At 37.9% G+C, this 24,164-nt stretch overlaps 1 protein-coding gene, 3 long non-coding RNA genes and 1 pseudogene across 22 annotated transcripts; 1 reads left to right on the top strand and 4 right to left on the bottom strand.

Moving 5' to 3' along the window:
• Nucleotides 1-61: 61 nt before the first annotated feature.
• On the bottom strand, nucleotides 62-1,030 carry LOC121052343. The gene is made up of 3 exons (XR_005808759.1): nucleotides 733-1,030; nucleotides 242-566; nucleotides 62-153 (listed from the first exon to the last, which is right to left on the bottom strand). It is a non-coding gene; the product is annotated as an uncharacterized LOC121052343 (long non-coding RNA).
• A 232-nt stretch (nucleotides 1,031-1,262) lies between these two features.
• On the bottom strand, nucleotides 1,263-1,969 carry LOC112191984. Of its 2 annotated transcripts, none has more exons than XR_005808758.1 (4): nucleotides 1,905-1,969; nucleotides 1,763-1,819; nucleotides 1,401-1,662; nucleotides 1,263-1,300 (listed from the first exon to the last, which is right to left on the bottom strand). It is a non-coding gene; the product is annotated as an uncharacterized LOC112191984 (long non-coding RNA). The 2 variants fall into 2 exon arrangements; XR_002933263.2 differs by having other exon boundaries at nucleotides 1,275-1,326.
• Nucleotides 1,970-4,757, bottom strand: LOC112194558 (putative disease resistance protein RGA4). The gene is made up of 2 exons (XM_040517049.1): nucleotides 2,139-4,757; nucleotides 1,970-1,990 (listed from the first exon to the last, which is right to left on the bottom strand). The coding sequence occupies exons 1-2, from the start codon at nucleotides 4,755-4,757 to the stop codon at nucleotides 1,970-1,972; spliced, it is 2,640 nt and encodes an 879-aa protein (XP_040372983.1).
• Nucleotides 4,758-11,599: 6,842 nt separating this feature from the next.
• LOC112194557 lies at nucleotides 11,600-16,428 on the bottom strand (annotated as a pseudogene).
• A 294-nt stretch (nucleotides 16,429-16,722) lies between these two features.
• Nucleotides 16,723-23,530, top strand: LOC112192238. 18 transcript variants are annotated; one of them, XR_002933449.2, is made up of 14 exons: nucleotides 16,723-17,366; nucleotides 17,475-17,657; nucleotides 17,784-17,873; nucleotides 18,291-18,383; nucleotides 18,591-18,701; nucleotides 19,036-19,121; nucleotides 20,027-20,106; nucleotides 20,253-20,308; nucleotides 20,496-20,529; nucleotides 21,458-21,502; nucleotides 21,727-21,778; nucleotides 21,929-21,983; nucleotides 22,672-22,767; nucleotides 23,091-23,530. It is a non-coding gene; the product is annotated as an uncharacterized LOC112192238 (long non-coding RNA). The 18 variants fall into 18 exon arrangements; XR_002933440.2 differs by having other exon boundaries at nucleotides 16,723-17,657; nucleotides 21,929-21,973; nucleotides 23,097-23,530; XR_002933437.2 differs by having other exon boundaries at nucleotides 16,723-17,657; nucleotides 21,929-21,973.
• The last annotated feature ends 634 nt before the right edge of the window (nucleotides 23,531-24,164 follow it).

The following is a 24,164-nucleotide window of genomic DNA, read 5'->3' as shown; positions in this document are numbered from 1 at the left end:
CCATATATGTGCCACAAACACACATGAACTGAGAACTTTAGGTTATGACATAGATAGCTTATCATATTAGCATCCCATCAGCTTTGCAACTCCAAGGCCATTCTAAATGAAGTCTCAGTGTGAGCTGTACATGTACGTTGGTGCGATTTTCTTCTGCAATACTAACATTAGTTAGACTTGACTATATCTTGAATCAAAAGAAAATGATAATTCTAGGTAACATAAGGTTTTGTTATGCTACCTAAAGATTTCTTTTGAATTATTCTGGAACTTTCCACACAACATGAAGAGTACCTGAGGGTCATCTCATCTTCAGGAGTCTAACCAACAGAACTTTGAAGCCGAACCTCCCAATTCCATACACAGAAGGGTGCTTGCAATCTTTCTAAAATGTACTTGATAGGGACCCAAGTTCCAGCATTAGAGGAAGAAGAGTATCATAACCAAACAGGAAGGTCTTCAAACTGGCAGCCTTCAGTAACCTCATGCCTTCTTTCAATGCTTTAAGAACATGTCTCTAACTGGTGCTGTTTGTAACCTCTTAAGCTCCTGACAGTCATGATCACCTATATCACACTCAAACATTAATCTCTCAAGAAAACCATCTGATGCATCATTCTCATGTCTATATAATGCATCAATATTCTCACTTCTTTTTCCTTGCTAATTACTGATAAACACCAAATATACTAAAACATGCAAATTTAGAATTCTATGGCAGGAGTTATGTACCTATATAAACAATGACGATATAACTTAGACGAGCAGAAGGATACACAAGCTAGCATAACCTACTTAGACCAAAGGAACAATCCCAAGTTTAACTTCTCCAATGACAGCTCATTGTCATAACCTTGCATAGCTTCCCAGTAAGTCTAATAAAGTCCAGACAATGGAAGAGATCGATATTCTTGACTAGACCGTCCTCGGTCCATGTAATTAATCAAAAGGTTTTACGAGACTTGCTAATAGTCCAACTTGAAAACCAAGAACTTCAAGTTATAATATAATCTACAAGTTGGTACTTATGCAGTTTCCCAAATTCAGATGCCATGATGAATGCTTATGCATGCAGCTTCAATACGAGCAGTACAAGCAGCCTGGTGCGGTTCACATCTACAATGGATACATAATTAGAGGACTTATCTATAACTTGGTTTACAGAAGAAAATCAATAAACTACCAACTGTCAAAAGATTTAAGGGGAATTCCCTATCTGGAACGTCAGCACAAAAGAAAAACAAACCTTAGTGGTGAAGATCATCTAGTATTGGAATTGGAAGTCCAAGAATCCCTTTAGCTATTCACGTGGGCATGAATGATCATCTGCTGTATAAAAGCTACTTAGTTTTGCTAATAAATACAGAGACTGGGCATAAAAATCAGAGCATTGAAGTTACCTGTATCCTGAAAAAATCAAGGTGAATACGGCTAAAATTGATAGAAAGTTGAGCATCGATCTGAGGAAGCACATGTATGACCACCTCAAGTGTTTGACCTCTTTCGTACCCTCCTAGGTTTGGTCTATGCTATAACTCTGCTAGCTCATGCTCAACTAATCACTGATGTATCTGAAGGGTAGGGGGGAAGACAATGCCTGATGCTCAATTGATGTTCCCTTGTCCCCTAGCTCCAATATTGACTTCCATTGGACATGCATCCCTAGAATACATAATGGTAAAAGAAATGATTCAATTATATAACTAGGAGTCCCATGCATGTGATAAAAATAATAACAGATAAGTGCACATATTAAGCTCACCAGGTTGAAATATGACGAATGATAGAGAACTGTGCTTGTTTCAAGAGAAGCTGAAGCCTGGAATGTGTCGAATGATGGAGAAATTACACATCCAAATAAGAAATATCCCATTAATTAAATGAAGCAACTGTATCAAATGTACCTTTGAGATGCGTCATCCAGATTAGTCTTCTATCACGATGGTTGGGATCTTGGCCCACTTCTCACCTATTCCTTGTCTGTAAAGGTCTTGGAGAATTGGAGATCTAAAGATGTGCAATTTCTGTAGTGGTGTCTCCCACAGGAAGTCCGGCAGTGCTTTTAGCTTGTAGCAGTACCCAATTGTCAATTGAGAGAGGCATGGCATGATTGTAATATTATTATTTTCCACTCCTACCCACTCTTCCCATGGCCCCATGTTGTAGAAGCCGAGTTGTTTAAGCTTGGGGAATGATATGAAAATGGAAGACGATGAGGAGGTTTGCCCATCATCTATTCCCAAAAACTCAACTCCTACCTTTGAGACTCCATGGAGTTGCACAATATGCAATGATTCAAGGGACGCCAGTTTCCCTAAAGGAGGCAAAACCCCACATTTCGTGCAAGTCTCAAGGATGAGCATTCTCAAGCTGTGTAAATACGACAACCAATGGGAGAAGGCGCCACCTTTATAAAACCAGATGTATAAAGATTCCAAATCTGGATGCGGCTCTAAGCCATTCATAATTTCTCCATGCTTTCCTTCATCAACCGAGTAAAACTCTAGTCTCAATTCCAGGAGGTGAGCCTTATTCACCATGATTGCTGCTGCATTCTCCGCCATATTTGGATTTCCCAGAATACGAATAGCAAGACTCCCTTGAAGCTGATTCAAGTCTTTCAGATGTTCCAACTTGTTTCCTTCATCACCACCGATAATTGGGACAACAAACTGATCTAGCCTTTGCAGATCTGTTAATTTCTCAATCCCTTCAATTAACTTTAGCTCCCAACAGCCTTCAACATAAAGATGCCTCAAGTTAATCAGCCTTCGGACATCTACTTTTTTCAGATTCACGCAACGAACAAGTCGCAAGGTTTGCAGGTTGTATAAGCTGCCCAGGGCGCTGGGTAATTCCTCCAACCCCAAATTCTCGGATAAATCGAGATACCTCAAATGTATCAATCCACCTATCGTCTCGCGAATTTCTTTGAGACAACCCTTCCCCCGCCAACCACGCAAGTCTAATGTTCTAAGGCATTTCAATTGTACTATCAACTCAAATATTGGGCCAATGGAATATTCGGATGATTGTATAGCTATCAAGGTACGTAATTTTTTATAATTAGGGAGAAAAGTTTGCAGAGAATCACCCTCGGTTGCATGCACTAAGGTCAAATGATGAACTTTATCCTTTGACAAATCTCTTCTCTTACTAGCATCCAACTCAAAATCCAAAATCAAACATTCATTTTCTGTCAAATATTGTAGAAAGTCATGTACAATATCATGAATTTTGCATTTTATGTTTCCATACTCAAACTGAACATCCTCAATATCTTGAAAAAATGACCGCATTACTAAGTCATCAAAATAATTTTGACCAACCACTATCTTTTCTTTACTTTCTTTGACATTCAAATAATCTTGCGACATCCACAACTCAATCAAACAATTCCTATTGTACACATAATCTTTTGGAAATGTAACACAATACAAAAGACAACGTTTGGTTGCTGGACTCAAATCATGATAACTTAATAGTAGTGGTCGAAAAACATCTTGTTGAATCTCTTTCAATTCCCATGTCTTACTCTTTAAAACAGCTTGCCATTCATGAATCTTTTTCTTATTACGCATGAGGCTTCCTAATGTTTTTGCAGCAAGAGGCAACCCATTGCACCTTTTCACAATCTCTGATCCAATATTTTTAAACTCGGTGGACACACTACTCTCATCCATGTCTGCACTGTAATAGAACAATGACAAACAAAATGCTTCACCCAACTCCTTCAAATGGATCAATTGAGTTGTTGCTTTCATTAAAGTAACAACCTCCTCCTTTCTAGTGGTCACCAATATCCTACTTCCTATACCACCATTACGTAAAGGTTTGATCAATTCTTCCCATTGATCAGAGTTTGGGCTCCAAACATCATCTAAAACTAGGAGAAACTTTTTACCCTCAATCAATTTATCTATACATTGCGTCAGGGTTTGCAACACATTTGAGCTTTTTGAACTATTATCTTTATCTATTTCTTCAATGATAGCTTGAGCAATCTTGATCTCTTCAAAAGGGTCCGAGACACAGACCCATATTCTCTTGTCAAAATGAGATTTGACATTTTCATCATTATAAACAAGTTGAGCAAGAGTTGTTTTCCCCATTCCCCCCATCCCTACAATAGGGATGATAAGAGGAACTTCCTTTTCTTGACTACTCTCACTTATCAACTTGCTAACTATGAGGTTTTTCTCCTTATCTCGACCAAATGTTTTAATATTGGGAAGAGAAGTAGTTTTTTGTCGTTGAGGTAGTTCGGGGACCCTAGTGGTGTTTTGATGAAAGCCAAAACTTTGTTTGTTTTGATCAATCAAATCTAAACTTTCATTTAGCTCTTTTATCTTCGCAGCAATTTCGTGACGACGAAATAGCTGATTGACTTGGCCGAAGCGAAAGCAAGAGGAAGGAAAGGGAAAGCATACCTTCTTCTTAGTAGTAGCAAGAGCATTTGCACCTTGTTTTTCTTGTTTCTCCAATTGATGCATGAGAACTCTAGTGATCCACTCATCCAGCACGTCATCCATGTCGTCGGAAACATCATTTAGCTCATTCAGCCAATCTTTCACGCTGGCTTCCATCACTTGCCTCTGCTCTGCGTCCTCCAGTACAGCTCGAATAGCTTTGAGTTTCTTGGTGAGATTTTTGATTTCTTGTTTAACCCCTCTCACCAGCTTCAGCTCGCGTTCGACCTTGTCAAGGGCGAGCGTAGCCAAACGCTCTAACAGAACGTCAACTAGTATTCCAGCCATGTTCTTGAAATAGCTAGCTAGGGTTTGAGAATTGTGAGTAATCGAAAATGGAAGACTGAAAGGAAAGGATAATGTAGGATAATGAGTGTGCTATCGTCTTGATTGACTAGGCACCTTATCGATACCCTCTCCATTTTATAAGATCGCTGATACATAACTTTGTCGACAAGGCAAAAAAGGCAAAACTTCTCCAACGAAGATACCCACCTTCTATAACAGGTAAAATAAATTAAGAAAAGGATGCCCACATGCAAAAATTCGTACTCTTTTTTCTTTCAGTTGGCCAAAAGAAATGATATGTTGTAGGAGAATAGAATTGTGTGTTTATTATTGATAATAGGAGCCCTTATATAGGGAGTTACAAGGTATACAAAAGGTAAGAGAATCCGAATACAATTGAATACCTATAACACTTTCCTATTACAATCCTAAACCCTAGTTTGTAGAGGCACACTATGTCGACATCCTTCAACACTACCCCTTGTGCCGCTCAAACTTGGTGATGACGCTTTGATAGTTGCCTCGTTAAAAATCTTGCCATGTAACAAAAACCCTGTGGGACAAAAATAACCCTGGTCAAAGGACAAGAAGAGCACAACACGTCCTTCACTCTTCGAGATCGAACATGTAGACATCATGCCTCCCCCATGATGTCAATATCTCCCCCTGATTGCTACAATCATGGGAGTTCGGATAACTTTCTCAATCCGATGCTCTTCACATGTTTCTTGAAAGTGGATTTTGGTAACGACTTAGTAAATAAGTCCGCTACATTATCCTCTGATCGGATTTGGTTCACTTCAATATTTAGAAATGCTTGTTGTCATTTTGATGGAGGGGAGGAGGAGCACGGAAGGTGGCATTTTGCCTTGTGGGGTCCGATCCCACACTTCCGTCATCTCTTTTCTCTGTAGGGATAGAACAAGCCCATATCAATCGTACCTCTCAAATATCGAAAGATTGTCTTTATACCAATCTAATGGAGTTGCGTTGGCGCGGAGCTATATCTAGCCAACAAGTTCATAATAATTGAGGTGTCCGGTCTTGTATTGTGCTAAGTACAATAATGCGCCTATTGTACATAAGTAAGCACTTCTGCTATTAGCACGTCTTCGTCATCATCCCTGGGACGAAACGGATCCCTTTTAGGGCCAAGACTACGGACGACCATGGTACATCTTTGACTTTATCAGAAATGTCTCTTGACACGGTATACAAGTTCTGAATTTAGACAAAACCGTGTTCTCCCAAGGTCATTCCTCTCAAACTCGGATTTCAGATGTTCAGCGGTTTCCCTTAACTCTCAAGGGTTCCAATTATGTTTATCAACATAAACCGCGACAATTGCAAATCCGGAACTTGTCATGGAAACGCGTGGGCATAGTTCATTATATCCCTTCCCAATCAAGTAGTCATTTTAGTGAGCATTTCAACCTCGTTGCAAATGCGCTCCGTGGTCTAGAGTCACTTGACTTGGGTAAATAAAGTCCACAAGAACCTTCATTATATTCTGTATCTAGATCCCCATAGAGATACGTAGTGACCACATTCGTAAGCTACATGTTCAGTTATTTGGAAACTACCAAACTAACAAGGTAATGGAGTGCAATGACATCCATTACGAGAGAATATGTCTTCTCGTAGTCGATTCCAAGGCGTTGTGAGGAACCTTGCGCCATAAGGTGAGATTACCATCTCTTTTTCTCATCACGCTATCCAATGAAGACCTATTTATGTCAATAGGTTTTATGTTAAGAGGTGTTGGCATCTCAGGCCCGAAATCCTTCCTCTTCGTTAGTGAATCCAATTCAACATGGATCGCATCTTTCCATTTAAGCCAATTTTCTCTACGTTGGCATTCTTCAACAGAGTAAAGTTCGATGTCATTGGTCTCAATAATTCCACGTCCTCATGTACACTAGTGTAGTTCGTAGAGATCTCTATATTCTCATGAATTGGTTCTAACATTGAGGTGTCCCCCAACGATGTCTCTTGGACATAACCACAATCCAAAATATTCTCATGAGATGGATTTTGAGTATCAATGATCAATGGATCAAGTTGTGCCAAACTGGCTCTCTTCTTAGGGCGAGAATCCATCAAACCTATGGGTCTCCTACTCTCTCTAGCGGAACCCATGGCCTATGACGCCATTATGCCACCTTTGTGGCGTCACCATACTACCATCCATGGTAGTGGTGCAGTTCCCATCTTCTCTGGGTGGCACCATGTCCTCTTGTGGGGACATCAATCCTTGCAGGCATGTTTGCAGCAGGTATATGTGATCTCGTCACTTTTAGGGGATCAAGATGAGACATAGTGGGGACAGACCACGACAATTCATGTCGTTCCTGTTGAACATTGACGTTCTAATCTCCCCCTAACGACGGGAAGACTGTCTCATCAAAGTGACAATTCGCAAATCCAGCGAAATAGAGATCGCCTGTCAAGGGTTCTACATAGCGGACTTATAGTTGGAGACTCATGTCCAACAAATATATATATATATATATATATATATATATATGCATTCGTTGCAATGACTCATGTTGATGCGCTGTGGCGGCGCAATTGGCACATGAACCGCACATTCAAATATGCATAAATACGAGATATTAGACTCGAACCCAGTCACTAGCTGTAACGCAAATAAAAGTTGAGTGGCTGCTATGAGTCGTAGATGAATTAGCATAACTGCATGCGATATTGCATAACCCAAGCGGAAATATTGGTGTGCATTACCAATGTCCGGGCTACCATCGTAGTCGTTTAATGGTGGCTTTTCCTCGAGACCAATTAGGTGTGTACATGGAAATATGATACTTGATATCAATACCCAATGATATGCAATGGTCATCGAAAATTGTCGATGTAAACTCTCTAGCATTATCAAGTCAAATTGACTGAATGGGATGATCTCGGTAGTGAGCCCGTAGCCATATGTTATGTGCTAGGAATGTAGTATAAGCAGCATTACGAGTGGATAATGGCACAACACGTGACCAGTGTGTTTGCGTATCAACCAACACCATAAAACATCTATACGGTCTGCAAGTTGGTTGATCAAATCCATAGAATTCCCTTAGATTCTTTGTAAGAATGGAATTATTTCCTCAATCTCCTTTGCATAGGATGGTCTCAATCCTAAATAACAGGCTTTACAGAATGAAACATGGGCTTTATAATCAACCAATGAAGGTTTTGGTGAAGCCATAATGTCACAATAGACTTGAGAAGTAGAGAGAGGAGTTTATGGCGTCAATGCCATGTATTTGTTGCAGGGGGTAGGCGGCGCCGACCATGTATGGCCGGTCTTTGCACAATCATGGCGCCATGAGGCGCATGTGAATCTCCTCAAACCAATTCGTGGTTCTTACTTTGCTTCGTTCTAAAAATGGATGTCCGTGTAAAGTCTTTAATACACGGATCATCATGTCAAAGCCTATATGTGTCAAAATCCCATAAGTCATCTCTCATGACATGGTTGGATTCAATAACTCAGATAGTGGTTGCATACAACCCACTAGAGCGACACATAAGTTTCTCTAATACTCGTTTATGTCGTTTATTTTTGGTTGGATTCATTGTGAACGCTCTTAGACCGTACAACGATCTTATAAAATGGAGAGGGTATCGATAAAACACCAAAAATTCGTTCTCTTTTTTCTTTCAGTTGGCCAAAAGAAATGATAAAGAATAATGCTTTTTCTTTCATGTTTTGCTTTGGTCAGAATTCTTTGAGTAACATGAAGGTCTAGAATTTTGTTTTGCCTTTTCCCTGAAGATGTTCTAACACGCTCAAAATTTTGGTAGAAGTTGGCCGGCCCTGTCTAGCATCAACATCTATGCACTTGAATAGATCTGCTTTAGATCTTTGATGGACCCAAATGAACATTTACTATTCTGCTTTTGGGATGAGGACTCGAATAATGGAAAAAAAAAAAAAAAAAAAAGGAAGGGTCGATTCTGCTCTTTCAATATTGTTTTTGAGTGACCTGTACCATACCAGAAAAGAAAGGACCGGGGGGGGGGGTCTTAATGCCAAGATTGGTGCCTCAGCTGCTTGACTCAGCCATCCAAATAACCGAAAAAATCACTTAGAAACCATCTGCAATAATGCTCGACTATGTTGAACAATGATGAAAGTCAAGAATACAAATAATAGCAAGCTGCCCTTTGTCTAGAAATTGGTAAAAGATAATGACAAAAAGGATTTAGACATGAAAATGTGTTTCTTCTTCAGAAAATACAGCCGCTTGCAGTTGCAACTTAGTTAACTCACATGTGACATGCATGCAGTTCCACTCCCATCCATCCCTTACAACTCCAATGCCATTCTCAATACTTTGAGCTTCAATATTAGCTGTACATAAGGTGATTTTATTCTGCAATAGATACAAAGTTAGAGGGTTTTGACTATCCTGGAATACAATTAATTAAATAATCAATTCTACAGAAACATAAAGGTTTTCTTCTACTACTTGCCTAAAGATTTCTTTCAAATTACATATTACATAATCTGGAAATTTGCATGCACACAAAATTAAGAGTACCTAACGGTAATCATCTCGTCTTGGGGAGTCTAGCCATCACGAATTTGAGGCCTAACATTCCAATTCCCTAGCCTACAGAAGTGTTGTTGCAATCTTTTTACAAATTTCATGGCCATATAGTGTGGATGGATGACTAATCTGACCAAGAATGTCAGGATGTGGGGCTACTTGATAAGGAGTTCAGTTGAAGCATCTGAAAAAAAAAGTATCACAATCAACCAGGAAGATTTTCGATCCTGCTTCAAGAATATGGCTCTGCCTGATGCTGTTTGTGACCTTAATTCACTAATAGACTTGATCGATATTAATGTTTCAAGAAAACCATCTGATGCAATAATGCGTCCTGTTAAATGTATAATGGTTGTATGCAGTCCGGAAGAAGCAAATGACCTCGATGTGGCCTGTCCTCTGGAGTAGATACATGAATTATGCTTGATGCATGAAACAAATGCTGCCCTAGATAGAGAAAGGTCTATTGAAGAAGTCATAGAAGGAAATAGGTCATAAGAATGGAATCGTGTATGAGCATCTCCTAAAAGTGCAGTCTGCCAATAGACTTTTAACAGGCTGATGAATAATGTAATGTACAAATACTTATTAATGTATAAATACTTGCTAAATGCTGACTAGTAATTATGTTTAGCAGATGCATACCATCTTGCATATGAAATTGTCTTAAAAGTTCCATATGAAGGTACGTTCTTCTTATCTTCATGTCAAGACTTCTAAAAGTAATCGACAGTTCCATGTAAAGAAGTTTCCCTGCCGTCCATCACTTTTTTTTTTCTTTTTTTTTTTTCAATTGGAATGACACAATATTGAGCAGACATTTTTCAGCGTGAGGAAGTGGGATCCAGAAGGTGCAAGAACAATGTAATTAAGAAATTTGTGATTTGTACCTTCATTCCTGGAACAGTCACTGGTTCTGTGGCAGTTAATATTCTGGCTTCGACAACAAGCTAGTCAACAATTCTTCCTTAATGTATCTGTACCAACGAGCTGAAATGAGAGAAGAACTATTGGTGGACAAACTGTAAGGAAGATTCTGTTGATCAAGGATAGTGCTTATACTCTCTGCAAAAGTAGAGAATTTCCAAGGCAGGTTCAAAGATGCTGGTCATTTGATGTTAGTACTGTATCACTCTGTCACAACTGTTTGGAAGTTTATCGAGCTGGAATTACAATCAAGTATTGGCTGATCATTATTCCCATCCTCCACCTAGCTAGGTACAACCGAACTACCAAAATAAGTTCAAAGCAACCTCTGATGCTCGATTTAGTGCTACTCATAATCTAACAGAACAATGTTCAAAGTCAATAATAATAGACAAAACAAATGCTCTCTAGTAATTGAATATAAATAAAAAGCGAGTAGACATTTCTCAGAAAATACAGCTGCATGCAGTTGCAACTTGAGTCACAAGTAACAGCACTCTTCCACTACCTCCATGCAGCAACGCACCAGTTATGACAGTAAATCAATAGGTGATTAATTACAAGTACTCACTACAATCATAATGCAACTAGTTAATGACCAAACTCAGAGACTGCCTACCTAAACCGAGAAAATCTTCTCCATCTCTTTCCTCACCTCTGCTATCTAATTCCATTATTTGTTGTGGGAGTTACAGATTGTCCGTTTTCAGGGCATCTCAAAGTGTGCCTGCTATGATTTTTGGACCTGCATGGTTTATTTTTTACTGTAAATACGTTATTCTTCAGGTAGTTGTTGATTGTTGTAAAATGGCTGTTGAGAGATTTTGCTCCTCTAGTGACATCGAAGCGATTGATTTTCTGAGAAAAGTATTGGTTTTAGTAACTTTCTTGCAATATTTAACATGAATTGTAAGAGTATCAGCTGGGAATGCTAACATCTTTTAGGTTTTTTTTTTTTATGATTGTTCAAAGTTTCTTCTTCTGAGAGAAAGACTTCCTTTGTTAGTGGTTTTCTTCTGCAAAAAAGGTTATGCATTCACGCTGTGAGAAATTATCATCAGAAGTTTAGAAAAAAATTGAAATTGTAACTACTGTGTTATTCAGTTACCATCATTACTTGAACAAAAGATTACTTCATAATTATAATTCCTATTCTCTAAAGTGCTCAAGGTTGGGACGAGTAGGTAATTTCATGCAAAAGGTAGGCAAGTAAATACCGTATACCAAGTCAAACATCACATCAAATTTATATATAACGAGAGTCTATTAAAATGACAGTAAATCAGTAGGTGATCACAACTATGTCGAGTCTCACTACAATCATAATGCAACTAGTTACCAGATTGAGACTGCCTAAACTGAGCAAATCTTCTCTCCGACTTGGCATCCATCTCTTTCCTCACCTCTGCTGTCGATCCACCATAACAGATTCATAAGCGAGTTGCCATCATCGTGACCATTCAAAGCACCATTCTTGTCATAAATCCCTTGCAAAGAGTACACAAACCCTTTCCATCCTTCCCCAACACCCTCTCTAATAAGAGCCGGTTCAGTCCACTTCACAAGTTCCCTAACATAGCCAACATCAGAGAACAATTCCTCAGTAATAGGTACAATAGGCAGCAGCTGGATTCCAAGCAGGCACTCTCTCCGCTGTGCAGGCGCAAACCAAAGATTACTGTTTCTCTTATTAGCCCACAGCAGTACTCCAACTACCCGACTTTCCTTTGTGTAATCTGGTGCATAAATGTTATCTCCCTCTCTTACATGGCACCACATTTGAGCTGCCTGGATTTCCAATGCTGCAAGCATTGACCCTGTGGCCACAAGATCAGTGTCTCCATATGCTAATCCCAACAATGCAGCTGAGTAGTTAGCATTCACCACCTCGCTAGTGCTCTCCTGATTCCTGCTATCTCCAAATTCAGTCACCCCTCCTGCCCAAGAATGCAGTTTATACAAATCAAAGCACCTCAGCCTTGGATAACTCGAACCTGACCTCCTCTCTAATTAAGTTCATAAAATCCGCGGCAAATGAATAAGCTTGAGGCTTATACTTCATCCCCCATTCCAAGTCAATCTTAGCGAGCACTGAAATGCCATACGGAAAGTAACCCAAGTGATAATGGTGATCATTGTTGTTAGTATAGGAACTTGTATGTTGGCATTCCCTTTATACAAAACTAGAGAGTTCTGGCTTAAAAGGGTGTGTGAGAAGAATCTTCTTAGCAATTGGAATTGAAGGTTCTTGAGGATCATGTTCTAGGCCTTCGCACCCTCATTCTTGGGGTTAATGCTCAGCTTGACACACTGGTTGTTAGAAAAATAATTAGGAAATTGCTATATTGTGAATCAGTATGTCTATAAGAAATCACTGTAATTCAAATCAAATACGATATAAGAAAACTAAAGTATGAAATCTTAGAAAAACCTTTGACAGAACGAGGCTAGAATTTGATTCTATAGCCTTAAGACAAATCGCCCCTCATAGGTGCTTGAAGGTTTGAATTGGCGAATGCCTCCCAGGATACAACGATCTTTCCTCTTGTAGAGAAAGCACTTTAATTAGCAAGAAACGGCGAACCAATGTAGTGTTTGAACCTTCTCTGTTTTTAACTCTAATATGAAATGCAGAAATTCTTTGAATACTAGATGAATTTTCTGATGCAAAAGTTGGATGCAAAGTGGTGGGATTGGTTCTGTAGATATAGGAGTCTGAAGCATCTATTTGAAAGGTCATACATTTCTACACAACAACTTCCACGTTGTGTTTAGTTTGAAAGGTTATAACCTTTGGATAAGATGATCAGTTACTTCTTTCATATATATCAAAATTGTTAATTTGAATTTTCATTCAAATGAATTTAATCTAATTTAAATTAATTAAATTTCCAACACTGGTTACCCGAGTTGGTGGGCTTGAGCACTTGTTTCTGGATTACATTCGTGCTTCTCATCCACCCACTGTTGTTGGTCATTCTGATCCTCCGCCTGGCTCTAGTTCTACTACTGTCCCTACCGATACTGATCTTGCCGCTGACGAGGCTGTAGTGGTTGCAGCGGTTGAGGCTACTACTCTTACTGAGGATGCTGTTGAGGATGTTCCGGATCCCCTCGCTCCATTTTCTGTTGACATGGGAGGTTATCACTTTGCTCTCCCGGCTGGTGTTCGCATTGAGTATATTGATTAGGTCCCCATGTCATTCCTAGACAAAAGGGGGAGAATGATTCTTGCTAGCTTGTTCTTACTTTTCTGTTTTGGTTTCCTTGTTGCTAGATGTTTGTGTTTACCTGAACTATTGGTTTGAAGTTGATCATGTGACTGTCGACTACTTTGAACTTTTGATTAATGCAATATCAGTTGTTTTTCACTTGGTATGTTGATTGAGTGTTTCAGGTACAATGGAAGTGTCTGATATGATGGAAGACGGTTACTTTGAGTCTATGATGAGTAGAGTGTAGTTTTGTATAGGAATGCCAAAGGGGGAGATTGTTAGTATAGGAACTTGTATGTTGGCATTCCCTTTATACAAAACCAGAGAGTTCTAGCTTAAGAGAGTGTGTGAGATGAATGTTCTTAATTAGCAATTGGAATTGAAGTTCAAGGCATGTAACGCAAGACAAGACCCTACTGATTCGTATGGAAGTTCTTGGTAAGATTCATTCATTACATTGTGCATGATTGAGTTCCAGGATTGTTAGCTGTGGTTCAATCCTGAGGTGGTCGATCTATTTAGTATTCTTACTTACGGGGGGTGTATTGTATATGGAATTAGTGGAACTTTTAAAGAAATCTATGGAATTTAAAAGTCTGGGTGTATTCAATATAGACTTTTAACAGTCCATGAAAGTCTTGAGGTATTCAATTAGGATTTTTAAAGACTTCATGAATTCCACCAAAATCTAGGAGTATTCAATTAGGACTTTTAAAAATGAATAAAAGTACAGAGGTATTCAAAATATCATTCATACTTATGGAATTAGAAAATCATGGACTTTGTAGTGTTAACTATACATACCAAACTCCAATAATTTTCCAGCCTCCAGACCAAAGATTTCAAAAAGTCTATCAAAGTTTCTTCTTCTTCAAAAAAAAAAAAAAAAAAAAAGGTCTATCAAAGTTCTTCTCTCTACGCACGAAGAAGTTTGTCCTTCATCATCCCTCTTTATTAATTTTTTGTCTTTTTTATATTCTTTTATGATATCAACCTTTTTTGATACCCAACATGTTCATTGTAGTTGTTTAATGTGATTTTTGTTTTGTTTTGCTTTTTTTTTTTTTTCAATTGTGATACTTCGAACCCTAATAGCAATAAAAATGATTTATGAAACCTTAAAACTCAAATATTGTGGTCTAACCCTAAGACCTTGAACCATACTAAATTTTATCTTATTAATTAAATAATTAATTATTCTCATTAATTTGAATTTATATTATGGTTAAAAAAAAGGTTGAACAATTGAATTTCAATTGATTGATTATAGATCAAGACATTGACCAATATTGCTACAATATATGTTAATCGGCGAAAATAAAATTGATGAGAATAATTAATCATAAACATCAAGTGATCTATATTGTATATTTATGTTGTTGGGAGATTAGGAATGAGAACAAGCTCCTAGACAGACTAACAATCATTTATTTGAGTCAGTTTCTATTAGAAGATACTGGAGCATTGAAGAGACAACAAGTTATTATTTTGTTTTGTGTTTGGGTTGCATTTGTTTTATTTTTGTTTTTGTTTTTTTATATTTTGTACATCCTAGGAAATCTGTAGAAGTCATTCATAATAAAGTATATAGATTTTCATGAATCAATAAAAGTCTGTTGCTAAAATCAATGATTTTAAGAAATCCATAACAGTCTATCAGCTTTTTAAAGAGTCTGTGGACTTTTCAAAAAGTCTGTCATTTAAAAAAAGTCTGCACAAATCCAAATACAATACACCCTCCTACGTGTCTGGGTTTTTAAAAGGGTTGTCATATCAAGTGTTTCTGTCAATGTTTAATTCTCTGATTTGGACGTGTTTTGTTTAGAGCACATATTAGGTTAAAATCAGTTTTTATTGCATATTATCTTTTAGGGAAATTTGTTTCCTATTAGGTGTCAATTTACTTTTATTGGTTGCTTGACACGTTGATTTCTACTTGTTCTATTTTCATTGTCTTGGGATAACAATCTTATTATAATCCTTGAGATCAGTTTTGAGTGTACATCCCAGAGTGTTGCCTATTCATAGCCCACCCTCACCCCCCCCGGCCATTCTAGTACTTTCAATTGTAAACTCCAAACCCGACATCTGCACCAGAATCCAATGATCCTTGTTTAGTAACAATGCCACCCCATTCACTCTCATACAAAAACCCATTCCCACCAAAAGTCCCATCCAAAACCATGGCTCAATTGCATCCCTCAAGTACTTCTCAATCGCCAGAATCACATCAACATAACCCACCTCCTCAGCAATCAAAGCCAGCCTCGCCGCCCTGGCAACCAACTTCCCTAGAAATACGAAGACTCTGTCACAACTGGTGTCAAACTCAAACCCTCCACATCTTGGCACAATGCAGCCATGATCTCACTTTTCGACTCTTCCTTAACACCCTTAATCGAATGGCAAGTAACCGAAACAGGCTCTGGCCTCAGCACCCACGAGTCCCCTACAACACCAACAAGCTCACCATCAATGTTCCTATACTTAACACCCTCCAAAATAGCCACATGCATAGTCATCATTCTTAAGAAGCTTCACTTGTAGAGGATGAGCCAACATAAGCAAATCCCCAGACCCTTTTGCTTCCCACTTATACTCCAAATTAAACCCATCTCTGGACACAGCCTCACCCGAAACAGGGTAGCGAGATCGAGCCTCAGATTCTGGGTCCGGCAGCACGGCAACCCTCACAATGCTTGAAAACCCAGAAGAAGTGATCACAGACAAGTTGTGGTCAGTCAAATGGATCGGCGAAGAGGTGTAGACCAGCCATGTCTGATCGTTACTGAGCTGGATGGTGTGCTTGGTGTGATCTTGGCTCGAAGAGAGAGATAGAATGGCGTGGATGGTTGAGAATGATATTGAGGTCTGGTTCGAAACAGAGTATGTGAGATATGGGCTTCCCCGAACAAGAATGAATGTGAGATTGGAGGAAGGGAAGTCGAGGGTGACACCATTACACCAACAACGACCGGGTTAACGGGAGGGATATATCATCATCACTGATGGAGGAGTCCGAGTGCCTGAACTCTACAGAAACCCATTTTGGGGACACCCACTAATTGTTTTAAGGACGTTTTTTTTTACTCAATGTCCTTGTACCCATGTTACGACGTCAACAGCACGGTAGCACTCCAAAAGCAAAAACAGGAGATGTTGCACAAAAGCCAACGCGCCTAAACAGCCTCAGAGGTTTGGGGTTCGAACCACAGAATACCCTAAAACCTTAATAGTTGAACACAAAAAATATAAAAGGCATTCGATCCACTGTGTACAAACCTCTTTCCCCCAAATTGCTTTAGCATTTAGAAAACAGCAGCAATACCAAGAACGCGCCTCACGCGCGGAGAAAAACCAGAGGGAGATCGAGAGTGCTCTCTCCCGGCCGAACGCCGCCGGCTCACCTGCTGCTGTGTTCCGGTCCGGGAGAGGATGACAACATGGGCTAGCGGCGAGGTTCTAGGGCGGAGGCCTGGCTTAGGGATGGAGGAAGGCGGCACGATCTCGGACAAAGAAGACCGATCTGGACTCTTTCTTCTTGGATAGTGGGTGACTTCCGACATGGAGCATCGGCGAGGTGCGATTTGCCGGCGGGGCACGTTTTTCCAGCTGCTTCTGGCGTCACGGGTGCTTATGAGAGCTTGGAGATGGCTGGGTTCTCGATCTCATGGCAGAGGCGAGCCCAGATGCGATCCGATTCCTTATGGAATTTGATCTAGAACGATGGCCAGGTTCTGATGTAGGCGACTTTGTGGTGTGACGGTGTTGCGGCGTTGGGATGCGATGCAGCCGAGGGGCAGTGCAAGGTGGAGAGATGGCGGTGCGCGCGGACACGGGTTGCAGCCTTGGTGGATTGTGGTTCGGCCTTGGTGGATCGCAGAGCTGGTTCCGTGTGGGAAATGGTGTTTGGGCTGGGCCTTGGTGTTAGGGCCCGGCTATTTGGGCCTTTGTTTGTTTTCTGTTTTGTTTGGTTTGAGTTTATTTATTTTTGGTTGGTTTGTGTCTTTCAGTTTTTGCAGTGTTAAGTCCATACTCTGTCGAGTTATGGTAGTCGCCGTTGATTCCGGCAAGCGATTGGAGTTGAGTAGCTGGTTTGTTGCTAAAACCCTAATTTTCTTCCCTGCCATCCAAAATCTAGAGTCATAGAATAGCTGAGGAGTGGAATCCTTAGTCAATCAAAGATGAAAATTCAGGTAGAGTTTATGTTTTGAGTTGGTTTTAGAGATTTTTGTGTACAAACTATTCTTGTTGATAGTTTAATATTTTTCTCGTAGAAAATCTTGAGTCTTTGCACTTACCAGTTGTATTTGCATTGGCAGGTGCAGGGAAGAAAAAGAAGAGAGATATTCATTGCCACCAAACCCTCCATATAGTAGAATCCTTAGATCTGGCTCCTTATGACAAGCAAGGTATCTATTATTATGTTCTTGCTGATGTGACCATGTAATATAATGTCTATGACTACTGGGTATCAGGATATATGCATTTATTTTTATTTCTCAAAGGGTCAATGTTTGTTCTGTCAGAGGATATACTTATACTTCTATAATTGTAAATCTTGCATGGATTTCGGGAGAAATAAGTTTAAAGCAATGTTGTGTGGATTTTGGTGTAAAATTCTTGACAGTTTTGTTTATTCCAGTGTTACACATTAGAGAATTGATTTAGCCAAGTTCAGTTCCGTGAAGAATTGATTTACATGTTCAATTTTTCTTTTCTTTTCTAGTTTTGTTTGAGAGTGAGGTTACTTATGTTTGTTTTTCATTGAGACCTCAATAAAACGGCTGATAAATGGTTTTGTATTTTTGGATTGCATCTTGGATCAGCAACTCCTGAACAGAATTCTCTCAAGGGAATGAAAGATCCAAAGCTTGATTGAAATCTAAAGACACAAAAAGAAGATGGGCCAAGGAGATCAGGTAAATCTAGTGTATCCTAGACCTATTGGCACTTGTACCAGTTTATGATTACCAATATTTGTTGGTTCTTTTGTCTAAAGTTCTATGATAAAAATTGAGACACTTATATGCCCTGGTACAACTTTTAAGTCTCAAGTCTCAAGTTTTATACCAGTTTTTTATTGCAACCATTAAGTAGCTTATTATCTTGCTTCTTTCCACATTCAGGTCTTGTCACTTGCATGCTACTCAAAGAAGACTCGGGAAATTTAGATGACGCGATGGATCGAGACTGCAAATAATGTTGTTTTGTTGGAAATAAATGCTGCCTTAACACTTGTAAGTTTACTTATTCCAAATTTGGCTCTTTAATTTTTGCGAGTTGGTATGTTGATGGTGCACTGATAGTATATATCCATGTATTGTTATACGCTTTTAGTTTACTGTGTAAGACAACACCATTTGTTGGATTATATTATTTCGTAAGGTAATTAAAGAGGACCTACAGATGCTAGTATGTATAAGCCTAGTTTATAGTAGTTGTTCATAAGGTAATTAAAGAGTACCTACAGATGCTGGTATGTGTAAGCCTAGTTTATAGTAGTTGTTGCTCAAGTATTACTTAATTATTCTAAAATATAGTTATTATTGAACAAGTGTTTTGTTTTTGCAGGAAGTCCTTTCTCTTTAACAGAATACATGAAGATATGCATTGGTGCTGCACTGGCTGCATTAGCATTGTTGCTGGCAACTTTGATGGTAACATTGGCAGTATAGAAACTTGTTAGGAACTTTGTAATCGTAAAGATTTAACAATTATCTGGTATTGTATATCCATTCCTACTGTATTTTAGAGACAAATATATGATTTTGTTTAATAAAAGTGAAGGTGGATTATATTATTTGTTTTTGGTTCTCTTTGAACTTTTAAGGACGTTTTTGTTAGATTTGAGGACCTTTTTTTTTGTGTCCTAATAGACATTAGATGACGTTTTCTTTTAGTTATGAGGATGCGTTTATTGCGTCCTAGTAGGCATAAGAGGACACTTTTTTTAGATATGAGGACGTTTGAAAAGTGTCTTAATAGACATTATATGATAGTTTTTTTAAGAAATAAGGATGTTTTTCAAGCGTCTTAATAGACATTAGAGGACGTTTTTCCAACGTCCTTGTAGATGACTTACAATGACTCCTTGATAGATGACGTTTTTTCAAAGTGTCATAGTAAGTTTTTAAGGACGTTTTTCAAATGTCATTAAAGCTATTTTTTGTAGTAGTGTGAAGGATGATATCTTAGACTACCTTGGGGTTACATCTTTCATATTTAGGCACTAGTGACTTGTTAGAGTTGCTGTACGAGTTATGGCGCGCAAATTTGAAATATACTAAAGCTCTGTTGCCCCATTCCCTGTTCATCACTGTACACAGTGGAGTGACGGTTTTGCCCTTATTATTTTGATGAATGACAGTGTTGCCTGAGAAGTTCGGCTATAATTCTGGGTTCTTCTTCTTTTTGGAAGTATCTGTTTTCACTATCTCCACACCGACATCGGTTCTTGCAGACTGTCAATGTGGTTTTCGGTTCAATTTTCAGTCTATGTTGGGTTTCTGTTTGATTACACTTAACAAAACCTGTTTTTTGCTTTCCGATTTTGTTGAAACAGAAGAAGAGGAGGAGGAGGAAGAAGAAGAAGAAGAGGGAGACGGGAAGAAGTTGTCGCTCGATTCGAACAAATCATCTCAGGTATTCTATGATGGGTTCGAATTTGTTTGATTTATTTTTTTTGTCGGTCTCTCAGCTTTTCCATCATCATACATCACCGTTTTGGTCTTTCCTATTCAAGAACCAATCTACGTAGTTTTCAATTTACTTGGGTTTGGGTTTTGTAGGGGTATTGTTCCTGCTGCAGTTTGGGGTTTGAGTGATTGATTTGAGGACGTTGAAGGTGAGTTTTTGATTTTGGGTAATTTCAGAACAACTGAAAAGAGAGAAATTCGCATTATTACCTGAAAACAGAGTAATCTAAAAACAGGTTGAAGTTTGGATCTTGGTTGTAATCTGAAAACAGAGTTCTGCCAAAAACAAGTAAAACAGGTTTGATCTCTAATGAAAGTCTTTCACTACTATTACAGTTCAATTGCTTTGGGAGTCATTTCTGTTGAGAAGGTGAGCCTCTGTCTATTTATATTCAAATATGTAATACAGTAATAGTGCCCTATGTACTATTACTGATACTCAAATACATCCAAAACTCTTTCCTTCTGAAATTTGAACCTTAAGTACAGAACTGCTATATTCATCCATTGTTATTCAGTTTTTCTTGCATTAGTAAAGACTTGGGGGGAGAGACTGAGAAAAAAGACATAAACGATTAGCATCAAAGTGATCAAAGGGAAAAATATTGGTCATACAATATGCGGGTTCTGACCACTAATAGGAATGAAGTTGTTTCCATTACTCGAAGACAAGCTTAATTATTTGAATGATGTACTTGAGTATCAGTAATAATACATAATATATATATATATATATATATAATTTTTTTTTTTCTAGAAACTCCGAGGTGTTTAATGGATTTAGGATGGAGGTTTAGATAAGCTAACCATACTTTCACTACTATTGTTCTTTCAATTGGATGATTTACTGTTGTTAGTTTTGAAATGATATTAATTTTTATGTTCTATATACTTTATTTGTTCTATAGTTTCAAATTTAGGTAATTGACTGCGACAGCTTCAAGGTATGAATCTAATCATGGGATGAATAATAGAATGCTGTAATTAATTGCTTTGGTTTCTTGAGTTAGTGTGAAAATGTTCAAATGGATAAACCTAGGAAAGGATAGGTTGTTGTAATTGCTTCGGTTTTTTTTTTTTTTTTGGTGAAAAATGTAACAAAGTTTTAGTCTTTCAATTCCATTTATGATGTCAAAATGTTATAGTTTTCAATTTATGTACAAATTTGGGTTAGTTGATGCACTTATCTGGGTAGGTGAGAGTTTTTGTTATTTCTTTCTTTCGTTAATTGAAGCTCATCTGATTCAATTGTTCATGTGTGGAATTTGGTTTTGTAACTTCTTTGTTTATGATTGCAGAGATGGAGCTATCCCTGGTCTCACTTGAAAGAAACCTCCTTAAAGGTATACAATGCCAATTATATATCGAAGTATACATTTTCTAGATTCATGTGTAAGATAATTGGCTGATTTGAATAAAGTAATAGTAAATTAAGTTGGACAGAAATCAAGTATAGTGGGTCTGTGTCTAAAATTCTCAATTTGTTCTGACATTCTGAATTTGTTTATATTGGACAGATTTCCTATTATTCATGCTAATTATATAGGTCTGTTTTCTTCTTTGGAAGGGATGAAGAAGCCGTGAAGAAATCAACGCTGGTCTGCGCCGAAACATTGAAGGTATTAGACTCTCAATTTGTTTATATGGTGTGAAACCAAGTATTGTGAGTATGATCATAGTGTTTATTTGATTTGTTTGTGCCACTGTGATAGCTGAATTACCATCATTCAGCTAACATATACTTTTTATGTCCCTTTTCTCTTACACAGAATGAGGCAATCCAAGGATCTTTTCTAGAAGCATACTACACCACAGTAAGGACTGGTATAATAATCTGAAGTTTACTTTATCTATTCGAAATGATATGGTACTTACTGTTTCATTCGGTTTCTAATATAAATAAAACTATATGATTTATTTCTCATGGCATACCATCAGCACTGGTATATCTTTTTACTATTATCATTCTGCCTCAAAGTAAAACTGTATAATTGTACCCAAAAAAAAAACTGTATAAGATAAATGGAATAGCAGGAAATTGGCTTTTAAAAATCATGTTTAGTGTCATTTAACCCAAACAATTAAGAAAACATGTGCAATTTCTGTTGTCAATCTTTCTTGTAGTACATTATCTACTCCAAACAGTTTTAGACATATGTCTGATAATCTGGTTTACTTAGGATTGAGGAAATTATTTGTTCAGTATCTTCCAAATTTATAAGTTGTTATAATTTTTTTTTCGGCAACCTTCTTTTAAATGTTTGCAATTGTTGAACTTTTTGTTTAATGGGAATGGGAATGTCGATCTAATATGTTTCACTTATGACTACATGCATATAGCCCAAGTTTAGCTTATTAATAGACTTAGAAAAGAATATGCATATGATTCTAGAATAAACCTTAACTAGCTAGGCATTCTTCATATGTGTCCTGACCTTTACGTAGTTTTGTCCCATGCCTGAGGTCAACAAGCAATCATCTAACTGTTTCTTCATTTTCTTTTTACATTTAGCTGCCTTCTTCCTTGCCTAGCAGTTTTTGGTTTCTCAACTTTCTCTCTATTTACTTTCCTTGCTGCTGCCTCCATGCACTTTGGCATCCGTTGCTGGTGAGTTTTGCATTTGTTGCTTTAAAGCGGTTTCCCGTAACATGATCTCTCCTTCAAAAGAGAAGAACAGAGTGAAACTAATCCATATTAATAGTCTGTGAACTCTATGTAGCATGTTTCAGTGAAATGATCAATTTTGATTAAACATTAAAACTAATATACATTAATAGTCTCTTTGAATCTGCACTACTGGTTACAAATTTAGACCGACTGTTTTTGTATCCAGAATTAATTAAAGTTATGGTTCATCTACTGTTTAGCTCACTTGAAGAATCAACTTTTATCAATTTTGATGAGATGACTGTATTTTCTTTGTTTTAAAGTGACAGGCAAGCAGAAAAACATGGAACTACATCATCATCATCAGCACCATTGTCAGCTGCTAAATAGAAAAACAATTGAATTGAAATAGCTATGTTATATAGCTTTTGCTAGACTAATCAATTTCGTGCAGCTGCAACTACAACTCCAATCGGAGCCGTCACTTTTTTGAACCAACACTAGCATTTTACAAAGCTGCAACTGAAACAACCAACTGGAGTACTTTGTACAAACTGACTCCTTAAATTCACTCCAGCAGCTCCTTTTGATAGATTAACCTATCTCTTATATCCTTTTTGTAAAGCTACAACTAGAATAGCTAGCCTTTTTGTGCAGCTAGCATGTTTGCATCATCTCCTTTCAAATAGACTGCAGCTAAAATCTAAGATGTATGAAAACTGTTTTCACTATTTGAATGAAATGTGATGATTTTCCTTTTGTATGTTATTTTTCTAAATTACTCACGAGAACAAATTCCGCAACAAAGCGCGGGTAGTATTTCTAGTTCACTTCTATTTGAGAGTCCCATTAAGTCTTGGGTTTGGAAGCCCAAGGCCCAAACTCAACTCCAAATTGTGTTGTTAATTTTTGGTCATCACGCATGCGCAATTGCATAACATGAAAAATATTGAATAAAATGGAGTTAATTACATACATTCTTTGTCCATGTGCTTCACCTGTTTAGTTAACTTGGTGTATAGGTTTTTCCGTTTTACTTTTGTCAAATTGATCTATAGCTTTATCTCTACTAATCAATGCGGGGGAAATAGGTGCCGACTTCAACACCAAATGAACGGAAATGACTCCATTGATTAACCGAGATAACACATAGATCAAATTGACCAAGTTGAAAACACAAACCAAAATAGCTAAAGACTCAGAACACATAGACCAAGAAATGTAATTTCCAACAATTAACACACTGTATGTATGCTTAAACTAATAAAAATGATCAATCATAACAGAAGTGACCAGCCAAAAATAATAGCAGAGGTAGAAAATCCCCTTGGATATATATATGTTTGATAGCAGATGGCACTGAGGTATCTGCGGTGTCCTTGTTACTAATTGAAGGG

Source organism: Rosa chinensis, chromosome 3 (assembly GCF_002994745.2).
Source record: "Rosa chinensis cultivar Old Blush chromosome 3, RchiOBHm-V2, whole genome shotgun sequence".
NCBI lineage: Eukaryota > Viridiplantae > Streptophyta > Magnoliopsida > Rosales > Rosaceae > Rosa > Rosa chinensis.
The sequence above is the reverse complement of the archived record's forward strand: the minus strand, read 5'-3'. Positions and strand labels throughout refer to the sequence as shown.